The sequence below is a fragment of the Anas acuta genome, chromosome 6 (assembly GCF_963932015.1).
Source record: "Anas acuta chromosome 6, bAnaAcu1.1, whole genome shotgun sequence".
Taxonomy (NCBI): domain Eukaryota; kingdom Metazoa; phylum Chordata; class Aves; order Anseriformes; family Anatidae; genus Anas; species Anas acuta.
The window spans coordinates 36022601-36047728 of NC_088984.1; the positions used below are offsets into that span (position 1 = coordinate 36022601).

General features: G+C 50.2%; 2 protein-coding genes and 1 long non-coding RNA gene across 4 annotated transcripts in view; 1 reads left to right on the forward strand and 2 right to left on the reverse strand.

The window, feature by feature from the left end:
* Window positions 1–1849: 1849 nt before the first annotated feature.
* On the reverse strand, window positions 1850–10535 carry CAVIN2 (caveolae associated protein 2). The gene is made up of 2 exons (XM_068686552.1): window positions 10104–10535; window positions 1850–4419 (listed from the first exon to the last, which is right to left on the reverse strand). The coding sequence occupies exons 1-2, from the start codon at window positions 10491–10493 to the stop codon at window positions 3628–3630; spliced, it is 1182 nt and encodes a 393-aa protein (XP_068542653.1). The 5' UTR covers window positions 10494–10535; the 3' UTR covers window positions 1850–3627.
* Window positions 5778–24962, forward strand: LOC137858585 (uncharacterized). The gene is made up of 3 exons (XR_011097863.1): window positions 5778–5992; window positions 18506–18664; window positions 20843–24962. It is a non-coding gene; the product is annotated as an uncharacterized lncRNA (long non-coding RNA).
* The window catches only part of TMEFF2 (transmembrane protein with EGF like and two follistatin like domains 2), a 136714-nt gene continuing 134498 nt past the window's right edge, over window positions 22913–25128 (reverse strand). For both annotated transcript variants that reach the window (XM_068686551.1, XM_068686550.1), the window contains exons 10-11: window positions 23456–23542; window positions 22913–23052 (exon numbers count right to left, since the gene is read on the reverse strand). In XM_068686551.1, coding sequence (XP_068542652.1) covers window positions 22956–23052; window positions 23456–23542 — 184 coding nt within the window. In that variant the 3' untranslated portion in view covers window positions 22913–22955. The remainder of the gene's footprint in view (window positions 23053–23455; window positions 23543–25128) is intronic.

Sequence of the window (25128 nt, forward strand, 5' to 3'; positions counted from 1 at the left end):
ACACCTGGCCATGCAAGCAGAAAATCCTTTTTTTTTTTTATGCAGGTCTTACACGGCCTGCCGCCTCTTGGCGTTCACAGCCATAGCCTGCTCGATGACTTTCCTTCTGCTCCAGTCAGTGGCAGAAAAATGGCAAACGCGGTGGGAAAATGAGAGTTATTTGTACGAGGTAACAAATGGCACGCGGCTTTCCCGTGATGGTGTGGAAACAGCAATTGACTCTGCAAATAGAGACAACTTGTGCGCTTTTGTGACGTGTTTACTGCCAGCCAGGCGCCATCGCCACCCCCTTTTGGGTATTGCAGCAGTGCTCGGTGAGAGGAGAAGCACAGGAGAGCTGTGGTGGGGAGGACACGAACTCCCTTTCAGGAGGTCAGTATGGTTTATGCTTAGTGAAAGCAAGGAAGCTTCTTCCCCCTCTTACAGGGGAAACGCTGCCGTGGAGGCTTTGGGAGCCACCCGGCTGGAATGAGCAACGAATGTACTGGGCTTTGTGTAGTATTTAGACCTGCCTGGGAAAGGGAAAATAATGGGAGTCTCCCCTCGCTGCCTGTGTGTTCAAACGGAGGCAAATCAAAGCTGTTCCACTAGAGCTATATATCAGCCAATGTATTTTAGGAACTGTGGAATGATCATAATTACCAAAAAGTCCTCCGGAGAGGAATTATGACTCATAGTTTATGTTCTCTTTAGTGTTGCTATGGAAAAAGAGGTTAGTGCCAGTGGTCACGCAACGATATTCATCTGTGATCTGAGAGAAAAATAAATAACCATCTCTAGCTTAACCCAAAGCAGGTTTATTCTGTTCCCGCAGCGAGGAAGGGGATAACCGCGTCAGGGAAGCTGGAGATGACACCGGTTATCAGCACCAGGTGAGGGAGAGCCCCTCGCTTCAATTAGTGCACGCTTCAGGCTCAGGCATGCGGCTCGGAAGGAAAAGCGGAAGGGAAGGCAGGCGTATTGATCAGAAGGAGGGCAGGAGGGATCAGCCACCACCGAAAGCTGCAAAGGTACTGATTAAAACGTCGCCGTGCACCCAGCTTGGCCTTGGTGCCGGCTGTGAGACGGTTTGTGAAAGCAAAGCCTTGCAACAGGCAGTTTCAAGCGGTGGCAAGTGGCTGTTGGCCTATTTTTTTTTTCCATTTATTTGGGAAAGCGAGGGCGGCGAAGCAGGCGGTGGAGGATGCCTGCGTGCTGAGTCAGCACCTCCCGGCTGCGCTGGCAGCTGCACCCGCACCCTGCCTCGTGTTTTGTTGCCTAGGCAAAGCCCTCAGCGGGGCCAAACCTTGCCTTGGCTCTGCTGCTGGTGAGCAGCCTGCCCGTGGGGAAGCAGTTTGGGGGGCAGCAGGATGCTCTGCGTTCCTCCCGAAGCGGACAGAAATGTCAGCTGCACGGCTGGCATCACGAGCATCCGCAGTTCCCGTGGCAAGGAGGGCGAAGCAGCAGTTTTTTAAGAAGCAATTATGGGAACGAGCCCTGTCACCACCAACGTGGCGTACCCCTGCGTGTACTTGACACCTGCCAGCATGACAAGGTCCAGGCACGTATTTGAGGTGCTCTGAGAGGCGACGACCGCCGCCACAGTCATTTTTCACCCTGAAACAGCAAGTTTTGTGGACTAACGTTTTTGGTTAGGACTCGAGAAGGGAAGGAACAGACCAGAGGACATCTGAGGAGCCTGAGCTGCGTGCTCTGGTGTGTGTGAGAGCACAAAAGCAGACATTTGTGAACTGAGTCATTGTCTTTCCCTCTTGTTAGGGCTGAAGACCTGCTTGTACTTGTAAAGGTGTGATGGAGAAATCTCTGCTGGCTCCTTGCACTGCTTCTCCCAAAGACTGACACGGCCACGTTTCATGTTATGCGTTTATTTGTCATATTTGTCATTAGTTACACGTAAAAACGCTGGAAATCCACTGGAGTTAATACAAAATAAAAATATAGCTGCACGGGTTACGCCATGATTCTCCTCGCGAACGGGATCTCCTATATGATGCCGTATACGTGAGAGCTTAACTCTGAACAGTACTCGCCTACAAGAAGCTCTTATCAACTAATTTCCAGTGTGCCTTACTGGTCACAGATACCACCCCTGCAGAGCAGTATCCCTTAATCATTTCACAATGGTATCTCTGTTGTAGCTTTTAATTCCGCTATAATTTGTGACTTTTAGATACAAGTTGAAGGAAGCAAACTTTTAGTGCAACGTTAAGCGTCAGTAGAGTTATACGTATATGTTAAAAACAAACAAAAAACACAAAAAAAAGACCCACTGCATAAACAAACAAGGATGTAAGGTGGCAGCTGTGGGTGTTGAGCTTCCCTTTCCTCCCCGCACCCTCACCTTGGTGTAGTGACAAGAATGGGCATTCATACGGAACGACCTCCTCTGTAACCTCTCGTTTTCCCCCAATTTTGAAAAATTAAACGTGCAATTTGGAGAGCGTGGAGGCAATTTTGAGAAAAGCTATTAGCAGAGAATCAAACCTGCTTTGCAGACTCTTCCTTGCAAGAACTCATCCCTGCCATCGCATTCAGTCCCTGATGCATTTTCCCTTTACACATGCCTACAAGAGCATTTTCTCCTTTTTGAAGTGATTGTCCTTACATCCCTGTAACTATCTAACTCTTCTGTGTAGATATAGCTCTATATATGAAATAATTTGTAAAAAGATAAATTATGCTATTTCCAAAATACTCTGAGATACAAAGTTGTGCAGGTGCAAAGTTCTATAGTATATTGCTATAAGGATTAAGAATCAATTAATTAGTGTTATCTGAGTACATATTCTTAAAGCTGGGAGTATAGATTTAATATTGGCAGGTTTAGATTTTGCCCCCTTTTTTTTAACATTTCATACTTCAGACTTACTGTTTCTATCAAACTCCTTTCCTTTTTTTTTTTTTTTAGGTTTACGATCCATTACAGGTACAGTAGCTGATTACACATTCATGCTTGTCACTAATGTATTTCCATAACTCCGGTAAGATTGAAAAACATCTTTTCATTTCCATACAAACGCAGTCATTTCTTCTAAGCGAGAGACTACTGGCAAAAAAAAAAAAAACCTTGTGCCCATTGAAATTGATGGATCCAACTTCTCAGTTTTGCTATGCCCTCTGCTCTTCTGGCCTTACGGCGACAGGGGCACGCAGCTACCGAGGCTGTTAGTATTCACAGAGCATAGCAAGGAGCCCGAAATCAAGTGTTCTCGTCGGTATTTCTACATTTACATACAAAACTACTCACAGTGCTAGGAAAATCTGTGAGGGAAGAAATCAGAAATGGTTGGGTTTTGACTACTCTCCCTGCGTCTCTCTGAGCCAGCTCTAACAAAGCCAGCTAAGCGGCTTGCTTCTGCTAGACATACTCTTTCCCTGCTAGTCTCTTACGCCAGCTGACAGCATCTCTACGTTAATAAACACCAGTGAGATGGCCTAAAAATCAGAGCACATCGCAGCCTGTCGTTGACCTCACTCACTCTGCGATCCAATACGATGCCATAAATTATCATTGCAGAGAGCAGGCTGGAGGAAACTGGGCGGCTGCTACCACCTGTGTAGCAGAAACCAGTCACTCGCCTAGGCAAAACCACGCGTATCGGGAAGGCGGAGGAAGGCTCGGACGTTTTACGCCGTCTGGTTGATCTGCAGAACCGCTGCTTGGGTCGTCTCTTCGTCGGACTCTTCCATTTCCCCGCTGACCGGTTTGTTCCTTTCCTCATACAGTTTCTGGCTGGGAACTTCCAGAGGCACCCCGTACTCTTCATCGTCTTCAACGATGGACAGCTCGATGTTGTTGTTCATCACGGCGCTCCCTTCCACCCTGGCTTCCTTCTCTAGAGAATCGACGACTGCTTTGCTCTCCTCGGTCAGAGACGTGGTGGGCGTCATATCCGAGTGCATGTCGGCAAACGACATCTCCTCCTCGTTCTCGGCTTGCTCGTTGCTCGCAGTTTCCGCGGGTCTGTCCTCGGCTTCGGCAGGGCTTTCTCCTTCTCGGCCTTTCTTCACGTTGAAGGCGAGGGGCGACACTTTGAAAGCCGAGCTCTTGGAAGAGGAGGATTTCTGGTGATGTACTGTAAGCGATTTCTTGATCTTCTCTCTCCGTTCAGGCGAGACGATCTTTGTGCCGATCTTGTTCATCTTCTTCTCGATGTTCTGTCGGGAAAACGCTTTCTTGAGGCTGTCAACCTTCTTCAGGCTGGATCTCTTAAGTTTCTCAGCTCTCGATTCTTCTGTTTTCTCCTCTGCACTGTCACCCACATCGTCTTCGTGAGGCATGTCGTCATCTGAAGACAACTCCACCGTATGCAAGGTTTCTTCCAGTGTCTTGTTCTCATCCACGGGCTCTTCTTTTCCTTCTGTGATGCTGGGAACAGGCTCTTTTGCAAAAACGCTGGCAGGGATCTCATTTTCCTCCTGAAAGAATTGACGATATTTGAGTTTCATAGTTCACAGGACACAAATTTAATAAACAAAGCACAACCCTGAACAATTACTTTATTTTTTTTTTTCATGAGATGAAGGCTGCTGAACATTTCTCGTTGTTTCAGTATATTTAACCAGTAACAAGCCACTCCAAGCCCACCGAACCATTATCTGATACAGTTTAAGACTAATGAGCTGTCAATGTACGATTTCTCTTTCGGAGTGACTCGGGATGTACACAGAATGGCAATCCTGCTCTTGTCATTTAAATTAGGTACTGTTATTAAACAGTTTGCCATGACGTTGTACGCCTACCCCTGGGGAGAAGGGATGGTATTGTGGCTCAGGACGTCTTGTTACAGACCTTGCATTGACCTAAAGAAGTCAAAAACACAGTGAAGGTTCTGGCTGGCACCGGGCTTAGCAGGACGTAGGGCATGAGCTGCTATTCCCTCTTCTCCTTGATATCATTGTAATGGTCTGAATGTTAAATTCAAGCGTCGAGGCAGTCAACTTTTGCCCGCTGGATGCACGAGGATAAGGTTCTGGGAGATGCTCCCCACTCCCTGCCTAAGCCCACTTGCTTTGGGTGGCAGGTACCATTGCTGCCACAGCCTGAGGGCTTTGGGGAAGAGCTGTCGGGAGTGGGGCTGGCCAAAAGGACCACAGCTAGTGTCAGCGTGCTGTAAAGGTGCTTGGAAATCCTCCGTGCTGCAGAGATGACTCCACTCAGGCACTGGGAATGCCTCTTGTCCTCCTGGGGAGAGGACGGGGAGGCTGGGGAAAAGCTGTCCATTTCTTCTCCCATGGGTTTTGCTGTAGTTTAAGCCACGTGGCCGTGTTTAGAGCGTGTGTTGTTTTACAGCTATTTACAGCACAGAAAAAAAAACGGTAAATTTGGTTGGTGCATTGGGAAATATAAAAAATGTGGACAGGGCAAGTCTGTGGAGAAAAAAAAGCACACGGCATACAAAAATCTATTTTTGTATGATCTATTTTAAAAGATCTATTACATAGAAAACATGGGTAGTTAAAAAGAAAATGATTGATTTTTAGAAACAAAGCCAAAAGAGGGCCTGGAAGGAAGGAAGGTATCTAAAAACCAAGAAGACTGAAGAAGTGCAAAAGGTGCAGCTTGTATGGAGCTCAGGCGCAGAGTGCCAATGCCAGGAGAGCCAGGCCCCCAGCACACACACCTGTCCTCCCCACTCCTCACACCTGCATCCTCTGGGCTTGCTTTATCCCTTGCATAAGGAAGCAGTAAGTGCTGAGAGAATTGGCTGCAACAGTCCCATCTTTGTCCCCAAGGATGTGGGCCTGGGATTACAGTTAAAGGGGTAAAAAAAAAAGGGGTAAAAAAACCCACACATTTCCAAGTTCATGCTTGTTGTTTCAGGGCTGAGCATACAGCTGTGAGTGCTGAGAAGAGTTCCTCGAGTTACATTTGCTGGCAAGGCTGCGTAAGGACGTCCTGATGAGCAAGCAGAAGCTGCCACCGCTTCTGATTTAAAAACAAAATGGCAAAATCTACCTTACGGCGCTCCAGGAACTCAGCAATACACCGGTGAGTAATTTTACACCAGTGGGACCGGAGTGTGTCGGTGAGCATCCCTTGAGGCTATAAAAGTGAAAATTATCACAACATTGATGGCTGGGTGCAGTTTGGGTGCTCTCAAGGCTTCCATGTGCTTTCCTGGATGAGAAGCCTCTGTCGGGTGCCCTTGCACAGACGATGCTTTATTTGCAGCAGGACGCCCGACAGAGCCAGTGCCCTTCTCCAGGCACCCATCCCGTTGTTGCAGTGACCACGATATCAAAAGCAAAACAAACCTGCGCTAGCTGTGAGCGAAACGCAGCCCTGGTACAAATATTTGTGCTTCTCTCCGCTGTAGATAATGAAACGTGGATTGTGTGAGTGGGTGCAGTGCTAAATTACTCCCTAGGGCACGAGAACTCGGTATAAAAGGTAATTGACTCATCTCGTGCATCCTTTGCAAACCTAGGTAATTGCCAAGGGTTTTAAACACCTCAGTGTTCAGGTGTGAGCACCTGAACGGAATAGAAAACTCTGATTTTAATGAGTAAAGGGGGGCTGTAGCTTTTGAAGTATCAAATCTAGGAAAGTGGCATCGTACGAAGCTGAACACTGTGGTCCTATCCACAGGGGGGTCGGCACGGCTCTTTTCAAGGACAGGCTGGTGCTGTGCCTCACGTGGTCATCTTAAATTTTACCTTAAACTACTGCATGATGTCCCTGGAAAACGCTGGCTTAGGTTTTATTTCAACTTCCATCACATTTGTGAGCGAGTAGAAGGGAGACTCTCAGACTCCGTATTTACTAAAAGAAAAATAAATCAAGCAAACTTCTCTCTCCGTACATTAATGAGCTGGTGACTCAATTAAAAGCAGGCACTGGGTGGTCTTTGGCTATCAGATAGTGCTGACACCCGAGAAATCCCATCCTGGTCTAAGCTTCCTGCATGGCCTTGGAGAACAGCAGCCTATTTTCCAGGAAAAAACAAAACAAAATGGATTTTTGTTAATTTGCCACACTGCAAGGAGTACGAGGCCTCCAGAAGGGGAGGCTTTTCTGCGCCTCGGGCAGCCCACGCTGCTCTGCTTGTAGATGGTGTTATAATGCCTGGACGATTACGAGCCTCACGCTTGTTTTGCTACACAAAATAGGTATTTGTCAGAAAATGACTAATGCTTCCAAAACCAGTGGTGGCTCCACCTTCTTTCCCTCAGGCACGTACAAGCTCCTCAGACCAGGGTGTCCCAAAGCTGCTGGGACTGCGGGCGAGGAGGAGGAGGAGGAGGATGTTGCTGGCCACCACTTGCACCTCCTGTGCAGACTGGGGTGGTTTGGGCTTGGCCACAGCATCCCTCTGCCCCCACAGCACAGCTGGACAGAGTCCCAAGAGCCACGTGAGATATTTTTTGTTGTTAATCAGTGTAAGAGTTATCAATGTAAGAGGATTCATTTGGGGATGAAGCATTTACCAAGAGCAGCATCTGAAAGGGGCTTGAATATTAGGGTGCCTGACCCCTAGGCTGTAATTTTGTCATATTTTATCTGGCCTATTCCCTAGTAAACATGACATCTTACTGAAAAATTAAACACCAGCCTTTTTTATCTCGTATTTTGCTTCTGCAGCTAAAAATAAAACCACCTACCAAACCGCCACCAAAAACCTGGTCATGTGGCAAGCACAAAACAGAAGGGAACAATGCCAAAGCTTAACGAGGATTTTTGAAACAGTCACTTCAGTGTTTTGCTAAATTGCTGTGTCATTTGTAATAACTTTTGCCTCCTCAAATGCTCGGATGCAGCGCCGTTGGAATATGTCACCGATTAAAAAAAATGCAAGCTAGGAACAGCACGGACAGTCTAGGGAGAGAAAAGGAAGAGCATTTTAATGGCAAATAGGTAAATAGCTGAACTTTCCTCAACGCAGTTCACTCCCAGCATGTGGGCTGGGGGAAAGCTGCTGCTGGTGGCTTGGGGCATGGTTTTAGAAAAGAGGTTTCAGCAGAGAGGTTTCGCTGTGTTGTGTGCTCGGTGCTCTGCGAGGTGGCGGGGAGCTGGAGGTGTGCGGGGAGCCAAGCACAGCCGCGTGCTCATCCTGAGCTGCCTTCCTAGGCTGGGAAAGCTGGGCCTAACGAGGCCTGGATGAGCTTTGTTGTTAGCTTTAGTCAAAAAGAAGCCTCCCCAAACTGAAGAGAGGACGCACGCATCCAGACTTCCCTTTGTTTTGAAAGAAACCTGGCGTCAATACGGCTTCATTGACTTCTCCTTCCTGCTATTGTTTTTCTTTGGAAAATTATGGTCCCCCAGCCGGCCTTTTGCTCTGTTTTCCACCCCGCAGTCCTCCAGTGCTGGCCAGCAGCTCGTCCCACCTCCAGCTTCGGCAGGCCCCGTGGGCGGTGGGCGCATCGCTCGGGCTTCTGGCAAGGCCCCCCCTGGGTGCGGCCACTTCCCAGTGGAAAATCCCAGCTCCTCCCAGGAGAAAGCCCTGCAGCACCCCAGCCAGTGCCCTCACGGAGCCACCATCCTCCTTTCGGTGGTGGCCACCCCCTGGGAACACACTCGGCACCATCCTCGTGTTGTAGGAGCTGGTATTGAGGGCTCTGATTCAAGTCACCAAGGCTTTGACTTTGCAGCAGGAAACAAGCTGTGGGGATGCTCCTCGTCCTCTGGCCCCTTCCTGGTGAGATTTGCCACTCCTTCCTAAAGCACTAACATGCTAAGTACTCAGAGAAGCCCAGGGGCACACGCCTTTCGATTTAGCTCCTTCATGGACTAATTTCCACATTCCTTCTGGGGTGGAAACTGCCCTGCTCTGGCCACGCCACGGCTCCTCCTCTTCTGGCCGTGCCACCGCAAGCTGTCATTCTGGGAGAACAATAAGCAGGGCGGTGGGGGCTTCCTCCCCGGGAGGACGTGCCTTGGGCACTGGCCAGGCTGCCAAGCTTTTAAAATTTTCATTTTTTTATTCCTCTCCCCACAACAGAAAAAAAATCAGCCTAAGGAGCAGAGAGAGTGAGCAGCCGCCAGCTGTAACGCATTTGCTCTCCTTCCCCCAGCACGTTGTGTAGGGCTTTTTTTCCCCTTCTATTTTTTTTTTTTTTTGCCCAGATGTAAAAGTCACGTCCTGTGTTTAGTTAAAGCTCACGCCGCGCCCCGTCCAGCCCATTGCTTAAAAAGGGGAAAATATGCAAACTGCTGCTATCACTGGATGGGCTCCCAGGAGTTTTAGCGGAGTTTTTAGCTCCTCTCTGAATGGGGTGGGAGCAGGGCTGAGGGCTGCAGTGCTGCCCCGCTCCTGGGGGCAGAGGAAAAGGAGCCCCTTCCTTCCCTGGGCTTGCCGAGTGTTAGCAAATTGGGAACTTTCAGAAAGTTTCCTATGAGTTAACAAAAGGGGCTCTTTGCCCAAGTTTGCTAAAAGTTAGGAAAACAGGGATCTTCGTGCCAAGTTAGCGAGGAGTCAGCGAAATGGAATCCTTCTCGGAGCCTGCTACGTGCTAGCAAAATGGGCTCTTTCTCTGCGATTGCTAACAGCAGCAAAAGGCTCTTCCCAAGGGTTGCTGAGAGCAAAACGGGATCTTTCTCAACACTTAATGAGAGTTAGGGAAACGGGCCCTTTCCCCTGGGTTTGCGAAGAGTTTGCAAAACGGGCTCTTTCCCCAAGCTGGCTCAGGGCGAGTGGAAAAAAGAGATGGAGGAAAAAAAAGTTTGGAGAAAAAAAAATGAGGGCATTTTCTGCAAGTTTGTCAGCAGTTCGTGCACGGGGGCTCGTTCCCCAAATTAGCACAAGAGGCTGGGGCGTAGCCATCGGGCACTTTCTCCAAGTTGGCGAAGCGGTGGCAAAACGGGGCGCTTGTCCTCGAGTTTGCTCACGGGTAACAAATGAGCAACCCTTGTTTTCCTTGTTGGGAAGTTGGCGGAGAAGGGCTCTTCCCCTGCTTTTGGTAGGAGGTGATGGAGATGGGGACCTCACCTCTGGCTGGGTAGGGTCCGCAGGACGGGACCTTGTCCCCAAGCTGGGTAGGGCCAGCGGGACGGGCACTTTCCCCCCGCTGCTTGGGGCCAGCGGGACGTGCCCTTGTCCCCCGTGCCCCCCAGTGCCGGGCTGTGCCCCCCGTGCCCCCCAGCCCCCCCCAGGCCCCCTCACCTGGAAGATGAGCACCTTGAAGCGGTCGCGGCGCAGCAGCTGGGCGTGATGCTGCTCCAGGCGCCGCACCTGGGCGCACTGCCTCTCCAGGCGCTCCCGCACGGCTCGGGTGTGGGCGCACACCTTCCGCGACTTCTCCAGCAGCTTCTCCACCGCCTCCCCCGTGGCCCCGTGGCTCCGGCACAGCTTGCCCAGGTCGCCCTGGATGCCCCGCACCGCTCCCTCCAGCCCCCGCTGCCTCTGCTCCATCTGCCGCTGCTGGCCCTCCACCGCCTCCAGCATGGACACCAGCTTCTCCAGGAGGGCCAGCACGGTCAGGGCGTTCACTTGCCCCCCGCCGGCCTCCGCCGGGGGCGGCGGCACCGAGCTGCCCCCCGCCGCCTCCCCCATGGCCGGCCCGGGACGCGCCGCCGCCCGCCGCCGCCGCTCTTAAGCGCCGCGCATCCCCACCCCGGGGGAGGATTTTGGGACGAGCCCGGCCCCGGGGCTGGCCCGCCCCGGGCCGCCCGGCACCGTGGCCGGGCCCCTTTGGCCCCCCCGGGGGGAAGCAGCGTGGGGCTGCCTCCTTGGGAGCATCGGTAGGTGGCAGGAGACACCGCTGGATGAGGCCGGGTGGCGCCCCGCTGGCTTCGGGGAGAGGCTGCGAGAGGGGATGTGGGGAAGGGGCGAGGCCTGGGGGCTGGAAATAATGATAGGCATAGCGGTAATAGTGGAAATCAGCGCAGGAATAGCGATAAGGGCATCATCGTAAGTGGTCATATCGTCATCAGCGATCGTATCGTCATCAACAGCATCGGCATCAACAGGATCAACATCAATGGGATCGACATCAACAGCTCTGTCACCATCAACACCGATATCAGCACCATCAGTAATACCATCAGCATCAAAAACAGCAAGAATAATAACAGCAACAGCAGTCACAGCACTCTGGTGCTGGCCAGCTCGCTCGGTGGAAGGAGCACAAGCACCGACCCCGTTATCGGGAATAACGCACAGCAGCTCCCAGGGCTGGTCCAAAGCTGGCCTCGTAGGCAAAAGGCTCTGAACCTGAGTAGGCTTTGGTTGCTCAGCCCTGTGCTGATGTTCCCAAGCTCAGGATGTTTCTTTTTATCTGCCCTGCCTGGCTTTGCTTGGCAGCAGGACTGCCTGTTGCAGCACGGAGAGTTTTGGTCATCATTTCTAACACTTGGGAGCATTTGAGTCTGAAGAGCCCTTTTCTCTGTGTAGGAAACAAAATATTTTAGTAACACTGCCTTAAAAACGAACGTGAATCAAAGACTTGATGCAGATGAGTTGCCTGGTTCAATCACCAAATGGTCACCCCCCCAAAGGTCCTGCGGCACTGCTGGGGTTACCTCGTTTTGTTGCTTTTGTCACTTTTTTTTTTTTTTTTTAATGTATTTGGGGAGTAAATTCACTTAGGAAAAAACCCACTGAGTTTGCCAGAGCTGTCAACAAGGAAAGTATGCTGAGACTGTAAAATATGCGGGCTGGGAGGGGAGTGGACGTATTTTCAAGGGAACAGCCCCAACAAAACCCGTGTGTTGCTGCCTGCCCTCCCGAGGAGCACTACCTGTTCCCGACCCGCTGGCGTTTTCCCAGGCTCCCACCACGTTGCTGCCTTTTTCTCGTGTTGGCTGGGATGTTCTGAGCCTTCTCTGGAGGTCCTGAAGGTTTCTGAGGTTCTTCCAGCTCCTGGCTCGCTGTGCATCCGAGGGAAAACCTACGGCACGGTGGGCAGCACGAAGCACAACTATTTCCCCCATTTATCCTGGTAAAGCAAATCCAGAGACAACATCACGGCGCTAGCAGCCCCTCAGCACCCACCGTGGGCCACTCCTTGGGGTCCCCGTGACCTGGGAGGGTCTCCCTGGGGTCCCCAACCCCGGGGACACGCTGCGGGGGAGCGGTGGCACGAGGCCAGCCCCGGGATGGTGCCGCTTCCAGCCAGCCCCGAATTCCAGCTGTGGGTCTGACACCAGCTGTCAGCTCTGATCAGGAGGCGCATTTATAACAAAGCTGTCAGCTTGGCTGGGCTTTGAGGAATCGGAGCGTTTTGATCCAGTTTTTATTATTTTTTATTTATTTTTTTATTTTTAAGATTTATCGATCAGTCCAGAAGGGTAGCGGAGGAGGGTTTTTTTTGCCAAGATGCACTGCAGGTTTTGCTGGTGAGAAACTTTGTAGCGGAAAACACTTTGCATTTATTTAGAAAGAAGAAGCATTAAAGAGATTAAATTTATCAGGGTCATCTCCTGCAAGTCAAGAGTTCTTTTCATGTAAAATCAATGTGCGTGAATTATACGGGCAGAAATTTGAGGTTAACTCACTCATCAGTCACATGATGCTGGGGATAATAAATGTTTGATGCCGGAGCATTACCGATAATTTATTAGGCTTGGAATAATAGGTAAAACAATATGACAGGAGTGGAAGGAGAGGGGAGCTAATCGGGGAAGAAGAACGGCAGGGACTGTAGCCATCATCCTCAGCTTATCGAATTTCACGTCAAAGCTCCCACCGGCTTTAAAGGGATTGCGTGAGGCCATCTACCCCTGGAGACCTGGGAGGCAAAGAGCTGGGTAAATCGCTTCTGGCCTGGCCCCTCGCCTGGTGCTACACTCAGGCTGCTGCCCCAGTGGCCAGAGGAAGGGCTCGAGGGTCCCCTCTGCGACCCAGCGGGAGGGATGTGCCCCTCCTCACTTGGGGGTCACGCTCCCTCCTGCTTCGTTTCGGGCTGTCTTGGAAGAGGACTCTGCTGTCCAAACCGGGGGCTGTGGCAGGCTGGAGTCTTAGGAGAAGAAATATACGGGAGTGGGAAATTTGGAGAGTCACTGCCGGGAGAGATTTTAGTGTTTTGGGGGAGAGCAAGAAGATGAGGATGGCTGGCAGGAAATGTATCATCATAAAAGACCATGAAACTGCAATTTTGCTCCCTTGTGCAAATGGCATCCAGCGGAACTTAATATGCAACGAAGAAACCCACTTCCACTTTATCGGCCAGACTAAATCATGTTATGCACAGGAGACTTCCTTTTGCCGTGTGCCAACCAGCAATAATTTTGTGCAGACTCGTAGACAAGGAAAAAAAATAAGCCACATAAAAATACCATATGTGCCAGGCATTTTCCGTGTATTTCCTCAGACGTTTGAGGAGCTCAATAACAAACTCCAATTTTTCTTTGAAAAGCAAATTAAGTTTATGTGACGGGGGAAAAGAATGGCTTCCTTAGCTTAAGATATGGGAGAATATTTGAGGCACTCGCTCGGGCTTTTGAGCAGCTTGAACAAAAGCGAGGTCAGGACAGCAGCGGACACAAATGGAGCAGCATATGGGCGGCCAGGCCGGGCTTGGCAATTTGTTGGGGTCATCTAGAGAATATGTGGGGCACCGTGCGGGATAGGCAAGTCCATTAGCATCAGAAGGATGATTAAAAATAACTAAATAGATAAATGGAGGGGATGTTGAAAGGGTGTGGAAAATGGCAGGATCGGCAGCACGGCCCGTGGGTGCCTGCTGGGAACGAGCTTTGCTTTTGGGGCAAGGACCCAGCGGGATCCTGTAAGCATCCTGGTGGAGGAGGTGTGCAGGCAGCCCTTCTGCTTCCTCTTCCCTCCTCCACTAGAAGACGGTAAAAATTAGAAAGCTTTTAGAGTTTGAATGCACATGGACGCTTTTTACGGGCCGCTTTTTATTACAATGCGTTTTCGGTGATTTATCATCTCGTGGAGCTTCCCAGGAGCTCAGGGCAGAACAACCTTCCCGGTGAGGATGAGGACAGCCTGCACCCCTGCAGCGTGTTCCCGTGCTGTTACGGGGGACTTTGCCTCTTCCCAAGGAGGGGAGCTTTGTCGGGGTAAGTTGAGGTTATGATCAGTGTCATGCCAAGAAGGAAGCTGCCTTTCTCGGGCACATTCCTCAGGACTGCCATTATGGGTAAAAACCTGGCGCAAGAGCTCTTCCTCCCTTGTAATCTGGTTGTTTGGGAGACGGAGATAATGAAATCACATTTAATGGAAGCAAAGAGAGCATTAATTATGCGCGAAGCAGGTGAATTTGGGCGATCTGTTTTCTGCAGATAATTGGGTGACTCGAGCACCTTCCCGCAGCCGCACCGCCGTGCGCATCCCTCGGCTCTTTTATTTGGGGTGAGCCCTGGCGGAGCAGGAGCCCAGCGAGCATCCTTCCCGCGGTGCCGAGGCTCCTGTCGTGCCGTGTCCTGCTGCTTCACGTTCCTCCAGTGACCTGGGTGCACAGCCCTTGGCTCCATCTCACGGCCCTGGTCAAGGCAAGGATCACAACCGCGATGTGAGAGAGAGGCAAACAGCATCCAGCACGGACCGGCTGGCCTCAGTTCTCGGCGGTAATTATTTTCAGCGGCTGAAAACACTTATTAATTTAGTTATATAAAAAGCTGCGTATTTTTCAGAGCCCCTGTTGAGGTTAGAAGAAAAAAAAAAAAAAAAGGTTAAATCAGGTACCGAGCATCCGTGACGCATGGTATTAATATCCTATTTATTATCACACAGCTATTAAGTGTTTTTATGCAGAAAGATTGAATAAGCAGAAAGTCCTCTACATAGGACACGGCTAAAATGTCAAGCTGCAAATTAGTTTGTTTACTCGGCGAGCACCGAGGCTTTCCGAAGCGCTCTGTTATGTGCTGTCATCCCCTGGGCTGCGGGCAGCAAACTTGGATCGAAAGCAAAGCCCGGAGCGGGGGGAACTGATCTTTTAGCCTGGGCACAGATCACTAGGAGTTATTCACAAGCCTTTGCTCTGTGTTTCAGGTTTCCCCGTGCTGGTGCCCTGGTGCTGCCTCCCTGCCCGTGCTGCCCGCGGTCAGCACCTGGCAAACAGCAGCACCCTGCAAACCCTCCCGTGTCTGGCACAGAGGGGCCTCTCCGAGGGTGACAACCTTGTTGCTGCTGTGCGGGGGGACAGATGTGAAGCGATGCCCCAGATGTGGAAGGCATCCCCTTGCCGGGCCCCCAAAAACCCAGCAGCTGCTGTGCCATTGCCTCTCGGCTGGGGTCAGGCAAGCGAGATGCTGCAGCGGTGTGCGAGATGCTGCTGAGCTTTTAACTCCATGCACAGACAGCAACAAAGGGCTGGCTGGCGCAGATTTCCTAAATGTAACTCCCAGAAATAGGATGAATGGAAATACTCGCTTCTTTAGCTGGCTGGTGGTGAAAAATATCATTTAAGAGCCTCAGAAAAATACCTTCTGCTCTTGGACAACGCCCAGCCGACTGAGAAGCTTAAAGGGAAAAAGGCAAGCTGCGTTTTGCATTAAAACATCTTCCTTTTCCATCCTCTCTCTCTCACTCTCGTTCTCTTACCAACCTTTCTCTCCCCAAGCTTATCATCCCATCAGTCCGCTATTTTGTGTAGGGCCGTGGCACGTAATTCAAGGTAGCGTAGCCTAAAGGGGCAGCGTGCTTTAAAGGTGCTTATTTATTTATTTATTCCCCACGGATCCAGCGTTATTGGGTCAGGCAGCAGGGAGCTGGCTGCCTTCTGGAGCTTTAATGAGGTTCAAGAGGACCGGGCCGGCAGCACCAGCATCGTCCCTGTGTCATTTGCCATATCTGCATCTGAGAGCTCTCCAGCCGGAGAGGTAAGAGCGTGGGTGTTAATAAAAACGAAGCGGTTCAAAATAAAGCCCTTGGCCAAGCTGCTCGCAAGATATTTGCCACAGGGATGATGCGGGAGGCTTGCAGCGAGTCGCCGGGTGGGTTGAGGAGCTCAGATCCAGGCTAAAAAGAGGAGAATCAAATGTGGAGCAAATCCTTCCCCATCTCTGGTTCCTAAATGCGGCAATATTTGGACAATCAGAGTCACACAGAGGAGGACCCGTCTCCATCCCTCCTCCTGAGCCTGGCCCCGTCTGCTGCTGCCCCTCCTGACGGGTTGCCTCCCGCATCCCAAGCCCTGTCTCGCGGAAATCGCTCTCGACTGCGTGGTTTCCTTTGCCGCACAGCTTCTAATTAGGAAAAGGTTAATTCCTCACCGCGGCTCGCTCTCAAATATTATTCGGGCTCTGGTTCCCGTTCCCTGTCACCCTCCTATGTAAAAATAGCTTTTAAAGATAAGTCGGGTTCGGATTTCTGTATTTTTGCCTGTTGCCTTGTATGTCTCTATCTAAAAGCATGTTACTTGCGTCACGTTGTGTGAAAGCCATGTAATTACTATTACTGTTTTTTTTTTGATTTTTGAAAGGATTTTGCTTTTAAAGGGAAAATGGCACGTCTCTGCCTTATTCTGCGTTGTCTTGAGAGATGTGGGGATTGTGAAACTTGGCGGGAGGAGAGGGCAGGGACAAACAGCAAGAAGGGCTGGCTGGTGGCCCCTGGCATGCGTCCTGGTTAGTGGACAGCGGTGGGCATCTACACAGGCTTTTCAGAGCTGAACTGCTTTATTTTGGGCTTTAGGTTTGGTTTTCTCATCAGAAGTATGAATTGAGTTGAGCGTGACTTTGCCAGCTGAGCAGGCAGCTGTCATCCATGGTTATTCGGCCCGTCAGGCCACCAAATTCTCCTGGTGCTTTTGAGTTTGGTTGCACACACCAAGGCTTGTGAGGAAGACTTCAGAGCAGCCTTCGCCCTGCAGCCACACCACGGCTCCGGAAACCTTTCCATCACGTTCCTCGTCGCTCCGGAGGATAATTGCTTCAAAGAGCGGCCCCTCAAAAAAAAAAAAGACAAAATTACCAAAATCTGATGCTGTTAACCAGGGGCTGGGCAGCACCTGCAGGGCTGGCCGAGGCGGGGTGGAGGAGCACAGCCTGGATTTGACATTTTTGTGTAGGACAAGCCCACCGCCAGCGATGCCATGGCTGTTGCTAAGCAGCAGGTGATGAAGGCTATCGCCGAAATTCGGCTCTTAAAGGCACATTTGCGAAGAGCAATCTTTTGTGTGCGTGAAATTAATTTGCAGGTGTATGGGTTTCTATTAGGTACCGGTGATCAAGTTCTGAAGTGCTTCGGTGCGGCGCTAAAACAGGTTACGGTGCGGCGTGAAGCTCCCGCGCAGCAGGAAGCATCAAGCCCTCCCCTTTAATTAATTGGGATTGAAAGCTGGGCTACCTTCCTCACCAAAATAAATTAAGAGTAAATCAGGTTGCAGAATAAATTAACAAATTAAGCCGGGCTGGTTGGAAAGTTTAAAAGACAGAGCATCTGCGAGCTGCCTGTGTTGCAAATGGGAAGCACTGAGCCGGCCGGGAAGGCTCTGGCACAAAGATATCTGGGCTCGGGTGTGGGATGGGGCAGGCTTTTGGGGTCCCCCAGGGCTCGGGGCAGCTCTGGTGCTGGGGGGAGGCTCATCTGCAGGGAGCAGGGAGAGGGGAGTCGTGGCGAGGTGCTCAGCTGTATTGCTTTCAGGTGGTTGCTACATCTTCTCTAATTAAAATAAAATCATCTTAGGGCTCCTGAAATGAATATTGGGTATAATAGATTCAGAAAGTGATGAAAATGTTTTCATTAAATAGTGAGAGAGGGAGAGAGACCCTGCAAGGCAGAGCATTTTATCTCAAGTCTCTAATAACATTAATAAACTCTTTAATCTTTGTCACGTTTATGACTTAATGGCAATCCTTAAAGACATGACAGACAAGGAAGCGCTGCCAGGTTCCTTTAACCTCCACACATTCATATTCTTCCCGGGGTTTTTCATTAAGTGCCAAAATCCCTCAGCAGCGGGCTGGGCGCTCTGCGCAAAGCCGCGCGGGGCGGAGGAGGAGGAGGCCGAGCCCTGGCCGGGGTCAGGACTTTGTAGAGACTGTAAAACCTAAATAATGCTCTTTTAGTGCAAGTTTTCTTTTCTTTTCTATTATTTGTTAGTATTTTTTTAAAATACTATGACTTAGAGATGAAATGAGGGATCACTGTTAACCCCCTCCTTGATTTGCATCGTTCTGGTGCCATCAAAAAACCCGACCAGAGTAATGTAGCATAAGGAGGATTTTTAAACAGCAGCGTTACATTTTAAAACCCTAATAAAGATAAAAGCAAAATAAACACCGGAGTTTGGATTTAGAGAATGGGGAAAGAAAGATTGTTCTGTGCTGGTGAAGTAATGAAGGTACTGGCTGGTAACAATGTTTAATAGCACATTAATGCTGAATTGCTTCAGAATTTCTGCAGAAGTCGAGCTGACATCCACATAAACACCAAATGAATTCCAAATGATTGGTATTATCATAAAGAGCACCAAATGAATTAATAATGATGGAACACTTAAACTAAAACGTTAGCCTCCCTAATCTCGTGTCTCTCTTACGCACTGCTCAATTCATTTTTACCCAACTATGACCATTCCTTGCATTTGTCTTTTCATTTAAAAAAAAAAAGTATTTTTTTTCATGAATGCTTCTCTCCTGTGCTGTGTGGAGCAGGTCTTGGACCAGCCTGTCTTCCTGATGGTTTTGCGTTGACATCACAAAATTTAAGAGCCGGATGGCAGGACATCTGGACGGGAGACACATCACTGGGAAAACGACTGGTTTTACAGACAGGGACTCTCCAAACTCCCCTCCCGTGGAGAAGCCCAAGAGGTAAGGGAGCCTCACCTTGCAGTGCGAGCAACACAACCAAAAAGGAGCCAAGCCCTGGCGTGGGCTCACCCCCGGGGAAACTGGGCTGGTGGGATGGGGACAGCAGTGGAGGTGAGGGCACCATCGCCTTCCCGTGTCACCCCCATCCTCATCCTGGGGATGCGCCAGTGGCAGATCATTTTTCCACGGTGTGGGAAAAAAAAGGTAAAAACTGAGGCAGCTTTCAGAGTGGGAATGGGCTTTTCTTCCTGTACAACACCCACCACATAGGTAGTGTTTTAGACGTGTATATACGTGCGTGTGTGCACACAGCTGGCAGCTCTCCTTTGCTGCAGAAGTGTTTGCTGTGCCATTGCTGGCGGGCCCCGGCCCATCACGCTCGCTTTGCTTCTGTGACAGGAGCAACATATAATTACATTACAAATTAACTTGCAAATGCTGGTGGAGATGAACTCAACAGTATTAAAAAAAAAATAAAAAAGAAAATGGGTTTCATCTTCCCACGTGCCTTGTAGCTGGTCCCTCCAGCCATTCTGCATCTGTCAGAATCAGTGCCCTGGGAGCGCTAATCATTTTTATTAACCATTAAACAAGAAGCTTCTTTTTATTTGAAAATGTAAAACATGCAGGAAGCGCTATCTGTAGCCTCTAATCCAGGTCACATTAACCGGCTCTGCCTCACCTACGCTGCCGAAAGCTCCTCGCCTTAACACCTCGTGATGGAGCCAGGGCCGGGCTCCGATGCCCATCAAAACTGCTCACTGCTCCCTGACAAAGCCATCAGTAAGCATCACAGAGCAGAGTCCTCGCCTGCTTTTCTCTCTTTCTTTTTTTTTTATTATTATTATGCAGCCTTGGCTGCTTCTGTGTGAGACTGCGGAATATTTTACTGCTTTGTGGCTCTCATTCAATACGGTAAAAAAAACAAGCAAACCAAACCAAAACACAAAAACCTGCTTTATTTTTTTTTTTTAAACGCATCTTTGTTTTCAGCAGCCCTCCTGCTGGGACAAAGCTGTTAATTACACTGGACTGAACTAAGTTAAACCCACCTGATCGAAAGGCATTGTGGCAGGCCGAGGAGGTGCTGCCGGGATTCGTGGCTGCCTCTGACACATCTTAGCAGAGCCCCAGCCTCCGTGTGGCGGCTGTCAGGGCGAAAAACGAGCATTTTGGGTCTCCGGGCCAGAGAGACCTGAATTCAATGGGCTCCGTTGGCCAGGCTGTGGCTCATCCAGCCCGTAATAAAATATGGATAAATACTGGACAAAATATTATCAATAACAAATTGGATCCAGGGACCTCGTTGTGGTGGCCCAGAGTACTTCCATCCACCTCTATGTCCAGCTAAAGTCACTGGAAGAAAAAAACACAACACTATGACAAACCATGGGCCTTCCCAGCCCCACTTTCCCTCCAGCCCTAGGGGTGCAGCCCATGACCCACAGGAAGGTGGCCAGGCCGTGCTGTGCGGGATCGGGCCCTGCTTCCACGCCAGGCGGCTCCTTCCCGGCACGCGTAGCAAGGGGTGAGAGCAAGGCTGCGGAGCGAGCTGTGTCTGATGTCGGATGAGAGGGGAGCGAGCCTTTAATCATTTTGTTTTCAAAGAGGCTTGAGCGAGCGCTTTGAAGAGGAAGCTTTTGCGAGAGCCCCCCCCCCATCCCCCAGCTGTGAGGGAAGGGGGCTTTCCACGTGGGGCCGAGCTCGCGCTGCCTCACGCCTGCTGCAGCAAGAGAACACAGCCCAACTGATCATTATCTAGTCCTTATGATCCAATTATTATATTTTTAACGATTATTATTTGAGGTAATCACCGGTTCTCCTGGTGCAGAAGGGCCCAGTGGCCTGTTGTAGCCACTCGCCCTTCGATGTGCCTGTACAGGCCGCATGGCTAGTGCTGGATGGAAAGGAGGGATAGTGAGCATCTGGAAGGGAGAGTGCTGTGACTGTGGGGTGTTTGGGGCAGGAGGAGGCACGGCTTGCATGCCCCACGCCACAGTCGGGCTGCACAGTGTGTGTGGCACCTCCACACGCTGCTGTGGCATTTACGGGCCCTGGTGCCGCGCTCCCAGTAGCAGATTCGTGCACCTGCAGCCCGAGGGGTGGATGCTGGAGCTTTGCCTCTTGTTTAATTCTTAACCACCGTGCCTGTGACGTTATTTTTCCTCTTGCTTGCAGCTTAAGGCGCACCCCTGAAGCGGCTGACCCACGCACCTCCAGGTACACACTGAATAATTCGTCTTCCACACAGTGCACGGTGTCCTTTTTGTCCTTTTTTATTTTTTTGGTGGTGGGGGTGATGCACTCAGTCCTACCCCAGGCCCGATACCCCTGACCTCAGCTGCCTTGCCCACAGGGATGCACCCGTGCTCCCCAGTACAGCGGCTCGGGGAGGTGTGCGTGTCCTTACGATGCTGCCATCCCTTCAGGAAAGGCACGAGGAGGTCTCTGATGCTCGGTGGGAGCCGTCCCCTGGGCGTTACAAACAACATCACTTTCCTCTTTCTGCCCTGAAGTCTGCAGCAGGTACTTAAAACCAGTCTGGTTTTCGGAGGTGTGAAGGATTTGTGGCAGGCTCTGCAGCTGGGGAGGCAGCCAATAACACCTCTACAACGCGGGCTGTTCGGGGATTAGATGTGGCACTACGCGGTGAAGGCAGGGCCAGTAACTTCAGCAAGGCTAGAGACGGTGTGGGACTCCTATTTCTGTTTCTAGCCACGCTATGCTATTTTCGGATGGGCTAAGAATTGCTTGTTTTAAAAGAAATAATTTTATTGCCATAGCTACATGGCCGTGTGTGCGTGTTAACATTTGATTTTGCATTTCATGTAAGCGACCGAAACAAACAATCCAGAGCCGAGAGTCCCAGTGGGGGGGCTGACATTTGGATGCCGCTCAAAAATGTGAGTTTGTGACAAGGGCTGGCCTCCAACACCTCGCTCAGAGAAGCACAAGGCAGGGGGGGAGGCTGCAGCGCAGCACTCCCGCCGGCCCAATCTTCAGCCCATCGCTGCGGCCGAGATGCCTCCTGCCCACTGCCTGCCCGGGCACCGCGCTCCCCCGCCCATCAATCAGCACAGACCAGGTGCCGGGAAGCATCTCTTGCCAATCGCCTTTTATTACCTTCCAAAAGTCAAGAAACCCGCAACAAGACAAAAACTGAGCCCGTGTGAACATCATGCAATGGAGTCACTTGGAAGCAGGCTGGGGTGGGATGGTGGGGAACCAAAAGCCATGGTGGGGTAGAAATGCTGCTTCACCCACGTCTGAAGGCCAGACAGCGGGTGGGCTGTCACCGGCAGGGCTGGTGGCGACTGTTGTGAGTGACCAGGCTAATGCTGAAGGCAGGAGATGGAAACACACTCATGATCCATCACCCCGGGTAACCCCACATCTGGCTGAGCCCCAGATGCAATTTCGTACATGGAGGTGATGGTGAAAAATACTCCTCAGGTTTGTCATGAGCAGTTTGTGCCCAGGCAAGTGCTCTTTGAGAAGGAGAAGCACAGCGAGTAAGGCTATGAGTTGTTTTGTTTTTTTAGTTCAATTACGTTGCTCAGTGTGACCAGTGCTCCAGCAGGCAATCAGTGGCGTGGATGTGATCCAGCACGAGTGAAGAGCCCGCTCTCTGCCCTTCAGTGTCACTCTGTCATCTTCAGGATTCATAGCGCAAACTCGAGTAATATCAGCTTCCCAAAAGAAAGTGGTTTGGAGAGTTTCAGCTACCATGGAAATAACTTTGCATCTTGTCCATCATGTGGATGTGACAAAACGCATGCCCTTATTTTCCCGAGGTATAGCCAACATTTGAGTTCATTACATTTAATGGAGTAGGGTCACCCATAAAGTTATTCAGAAGGTATTTTCTGAGTGGTTTTCACCTTCTCTTTGAAAAAAATAAATTATATCAGCATGTTCATGAGGTACAAATGGTGCTGGCATTTCAGCTGTTATTATGTTATTAACTTTTTTAACCTAATAATTTTCAATCAACAGTAGGAAGCAATTTTCACTCACTCCAGTGACCAGAGTTGGAGATGCTGCAATGCATTCTCGCAGGGTACACCTTGGCGGACACCTAATTCCCTCCCAAACTGAGACATTACCCCCGGCACTCCCATAAGCAGTTACCAAGAATTTCCATTTCCCCTTCAGTTAGGACTTAATTTAGAAGGCAAGGATTTCTCTAAGCTATGGGAGAGTAAAGATGGATGGTATGGGAGAAGGCAGCTGATGAAATGTAGTTGAGTCCGGATCTGAAATATTTTATCCCTCCTCAATGTAGGTTAAATTATTCTTCACCTTTCCCACATCCATAATTGTCGCTGATCTTGGACCAACTCAAAACCCTACTACTGAGTTCAGTAGACTCAAAATTGCCACTAGAACTGGAAAAAGAAAGAAAAGAAGATTTGTTAGTGTCCACGTACAATATCCCAAGACTATACACAGCTATGAGATACAGCAAATTTAAGAAAGCCAATTTTTTTTCTCATCACTGAGTATTTATTATATATAACAAATACATGAAAAAGAAAAAACTATATTGTGTGATATAAATAGTTTATTTACATTACAGAAAAACATCAAGACAATGTATACTATTTCAAATATATCCATACATAATCAAATATAGCTGTAGTACATGTTCTCATTGGTGTAGATTACCACAAATGCAAGGCAACATGTGTAGATCTTGTCTTAATCTTTTGTCTATAATACTGTATTTTGTAGTCCAAGCTCTCTGCAGTTAGTTTTGCCATTGTGGAAACATGCGCTCTTTAAATTAACCTTGTCGATGCTCTCGTCGTGTTGTCTGAACTGTAGTGCCCTGTGTTTTGCTTCTGTCTGTGGATTCTGTTGCTCCTGGGACATTTCCTGGAAAAGAGAGCCATAAGAGCACGCCGTTCGCAACAAGGCATCTCTGCACAGTGGACATGGGTGCTAAAAGAGGGACCTGCTGGCACGCCTCGGGTGTCCTCCTCGAGGCGACGGGATGTCGAGGGGACTGTGCCTCACCCCGTGTCGCCGGGGGACAAAACCACCAAGCCACAGACAAAAGCCTGGTAGGGGAAACTTTTTAAGATTCCTGCTCCTCGCTACAGCCCCTCCTGTGCTGTGGTGCTCAGCTGTAGTTGGGCAATTATTTAAAACAATGAGATTATTTTCAGCAAGGTGCTGTTGGACAATGTAGGAGGGTCTCACGCTCACCTGCCCGGCACCACAGGCCCAGAAAGTATTTACAAAGCGGATGTAGCAGGGGATGCTCCTGCTGAATGCCCTTCTGAAGAGCTGAGCATCTACAGTCATTGTCAGCTTCCAGGGAAAAGCTCCATGCTCGGGACATGAGTGAGCAGCACCTTTCCCTGCGGATGCTACACTCCTCACCCAGCAGCTGCACTGCACAGACACCGCCTTATTTTCCTCTGGATGGCTGTAAAAGCAAAACTCTTTTGCATTGGGACCAAACCTCATGGTGCTTGCACCCAAAGCAGCGCTGGCTCCAAGGAATGGCTCCCTCCACGGAGAGGCTCCCTTAGACAGAGAGCGTGGGGATGTCCAGCCCCTGGTGACAGCCGCAGGAGGTGACAAGTGACGGAAAGCCAAAGGGTTACAGCCGAAACTGCCGGGCGAGCAGAACCGCAGCAGGGCGACACCAACACCCTCTAAGATGTTCGCACTCCTTGTGTTTGTGGGATCAGCAGGAAAATGGTGAGCTACAGAAACCCAGCCAGCAATGGGATCAGCCCCTCACAGGGGTGACCTAGCTGGGATTTTGCACAGGGTGAGGAACAAGCTCCTCCTGTCTCCAGCTGATGCTCAGCAGGAGTTACGCCCTCCTGGAAAAACTGGGAAGCCCTGCAGCACCCCAGAGCACGCTGACGTGGAGGAGAATCCCTCTGCACTGAGCTCACTTGCTTTTCTGTGCCACGAAGCCGCCTTCAGCAGCACCTTGTGAAGCCCTGCAGGTCATGCCGGGGGTGCCCAGCCCTTCTCAGTGCCATGCGAGCTCACGGCACTTGCCTGCAGCTCCGTGTTGAGTCACCCTCTAGCAGCAAACCGCAGTGAAAGTTTCAGTGACCCTTTCCAATCAAAAAGGCTTGGGCTTTTTTTTCCCCCCTGTTGAATGGAAATGATGCTATAGCTTCCTGACTCCAGCTGAAAGGCTAAGAGCAAGAGCATGAGGGCTTGTGAAGCATTTCACATTGCCGAAACGCAATTATAGAAGTGTCTAACGAAATATGGGTCAGATTGTCCTGACTTGTCGCACTTCTAAGCCAACGGGACCACCCCCTCATGAGAAGCCGTATCGCTGTGTGCTAGATTTTGCCTCTCTCCTTGCCTGGAAGCAGGCAAGCAGGCTGCTAGCATGACTACGGGGAAAATCAGCCGGCATTCCCACCGCTCGCAGAGGTTATGGCAGAGCCTTCATTATGCAAGCAACGCAGACTTGGGCTGGTTTG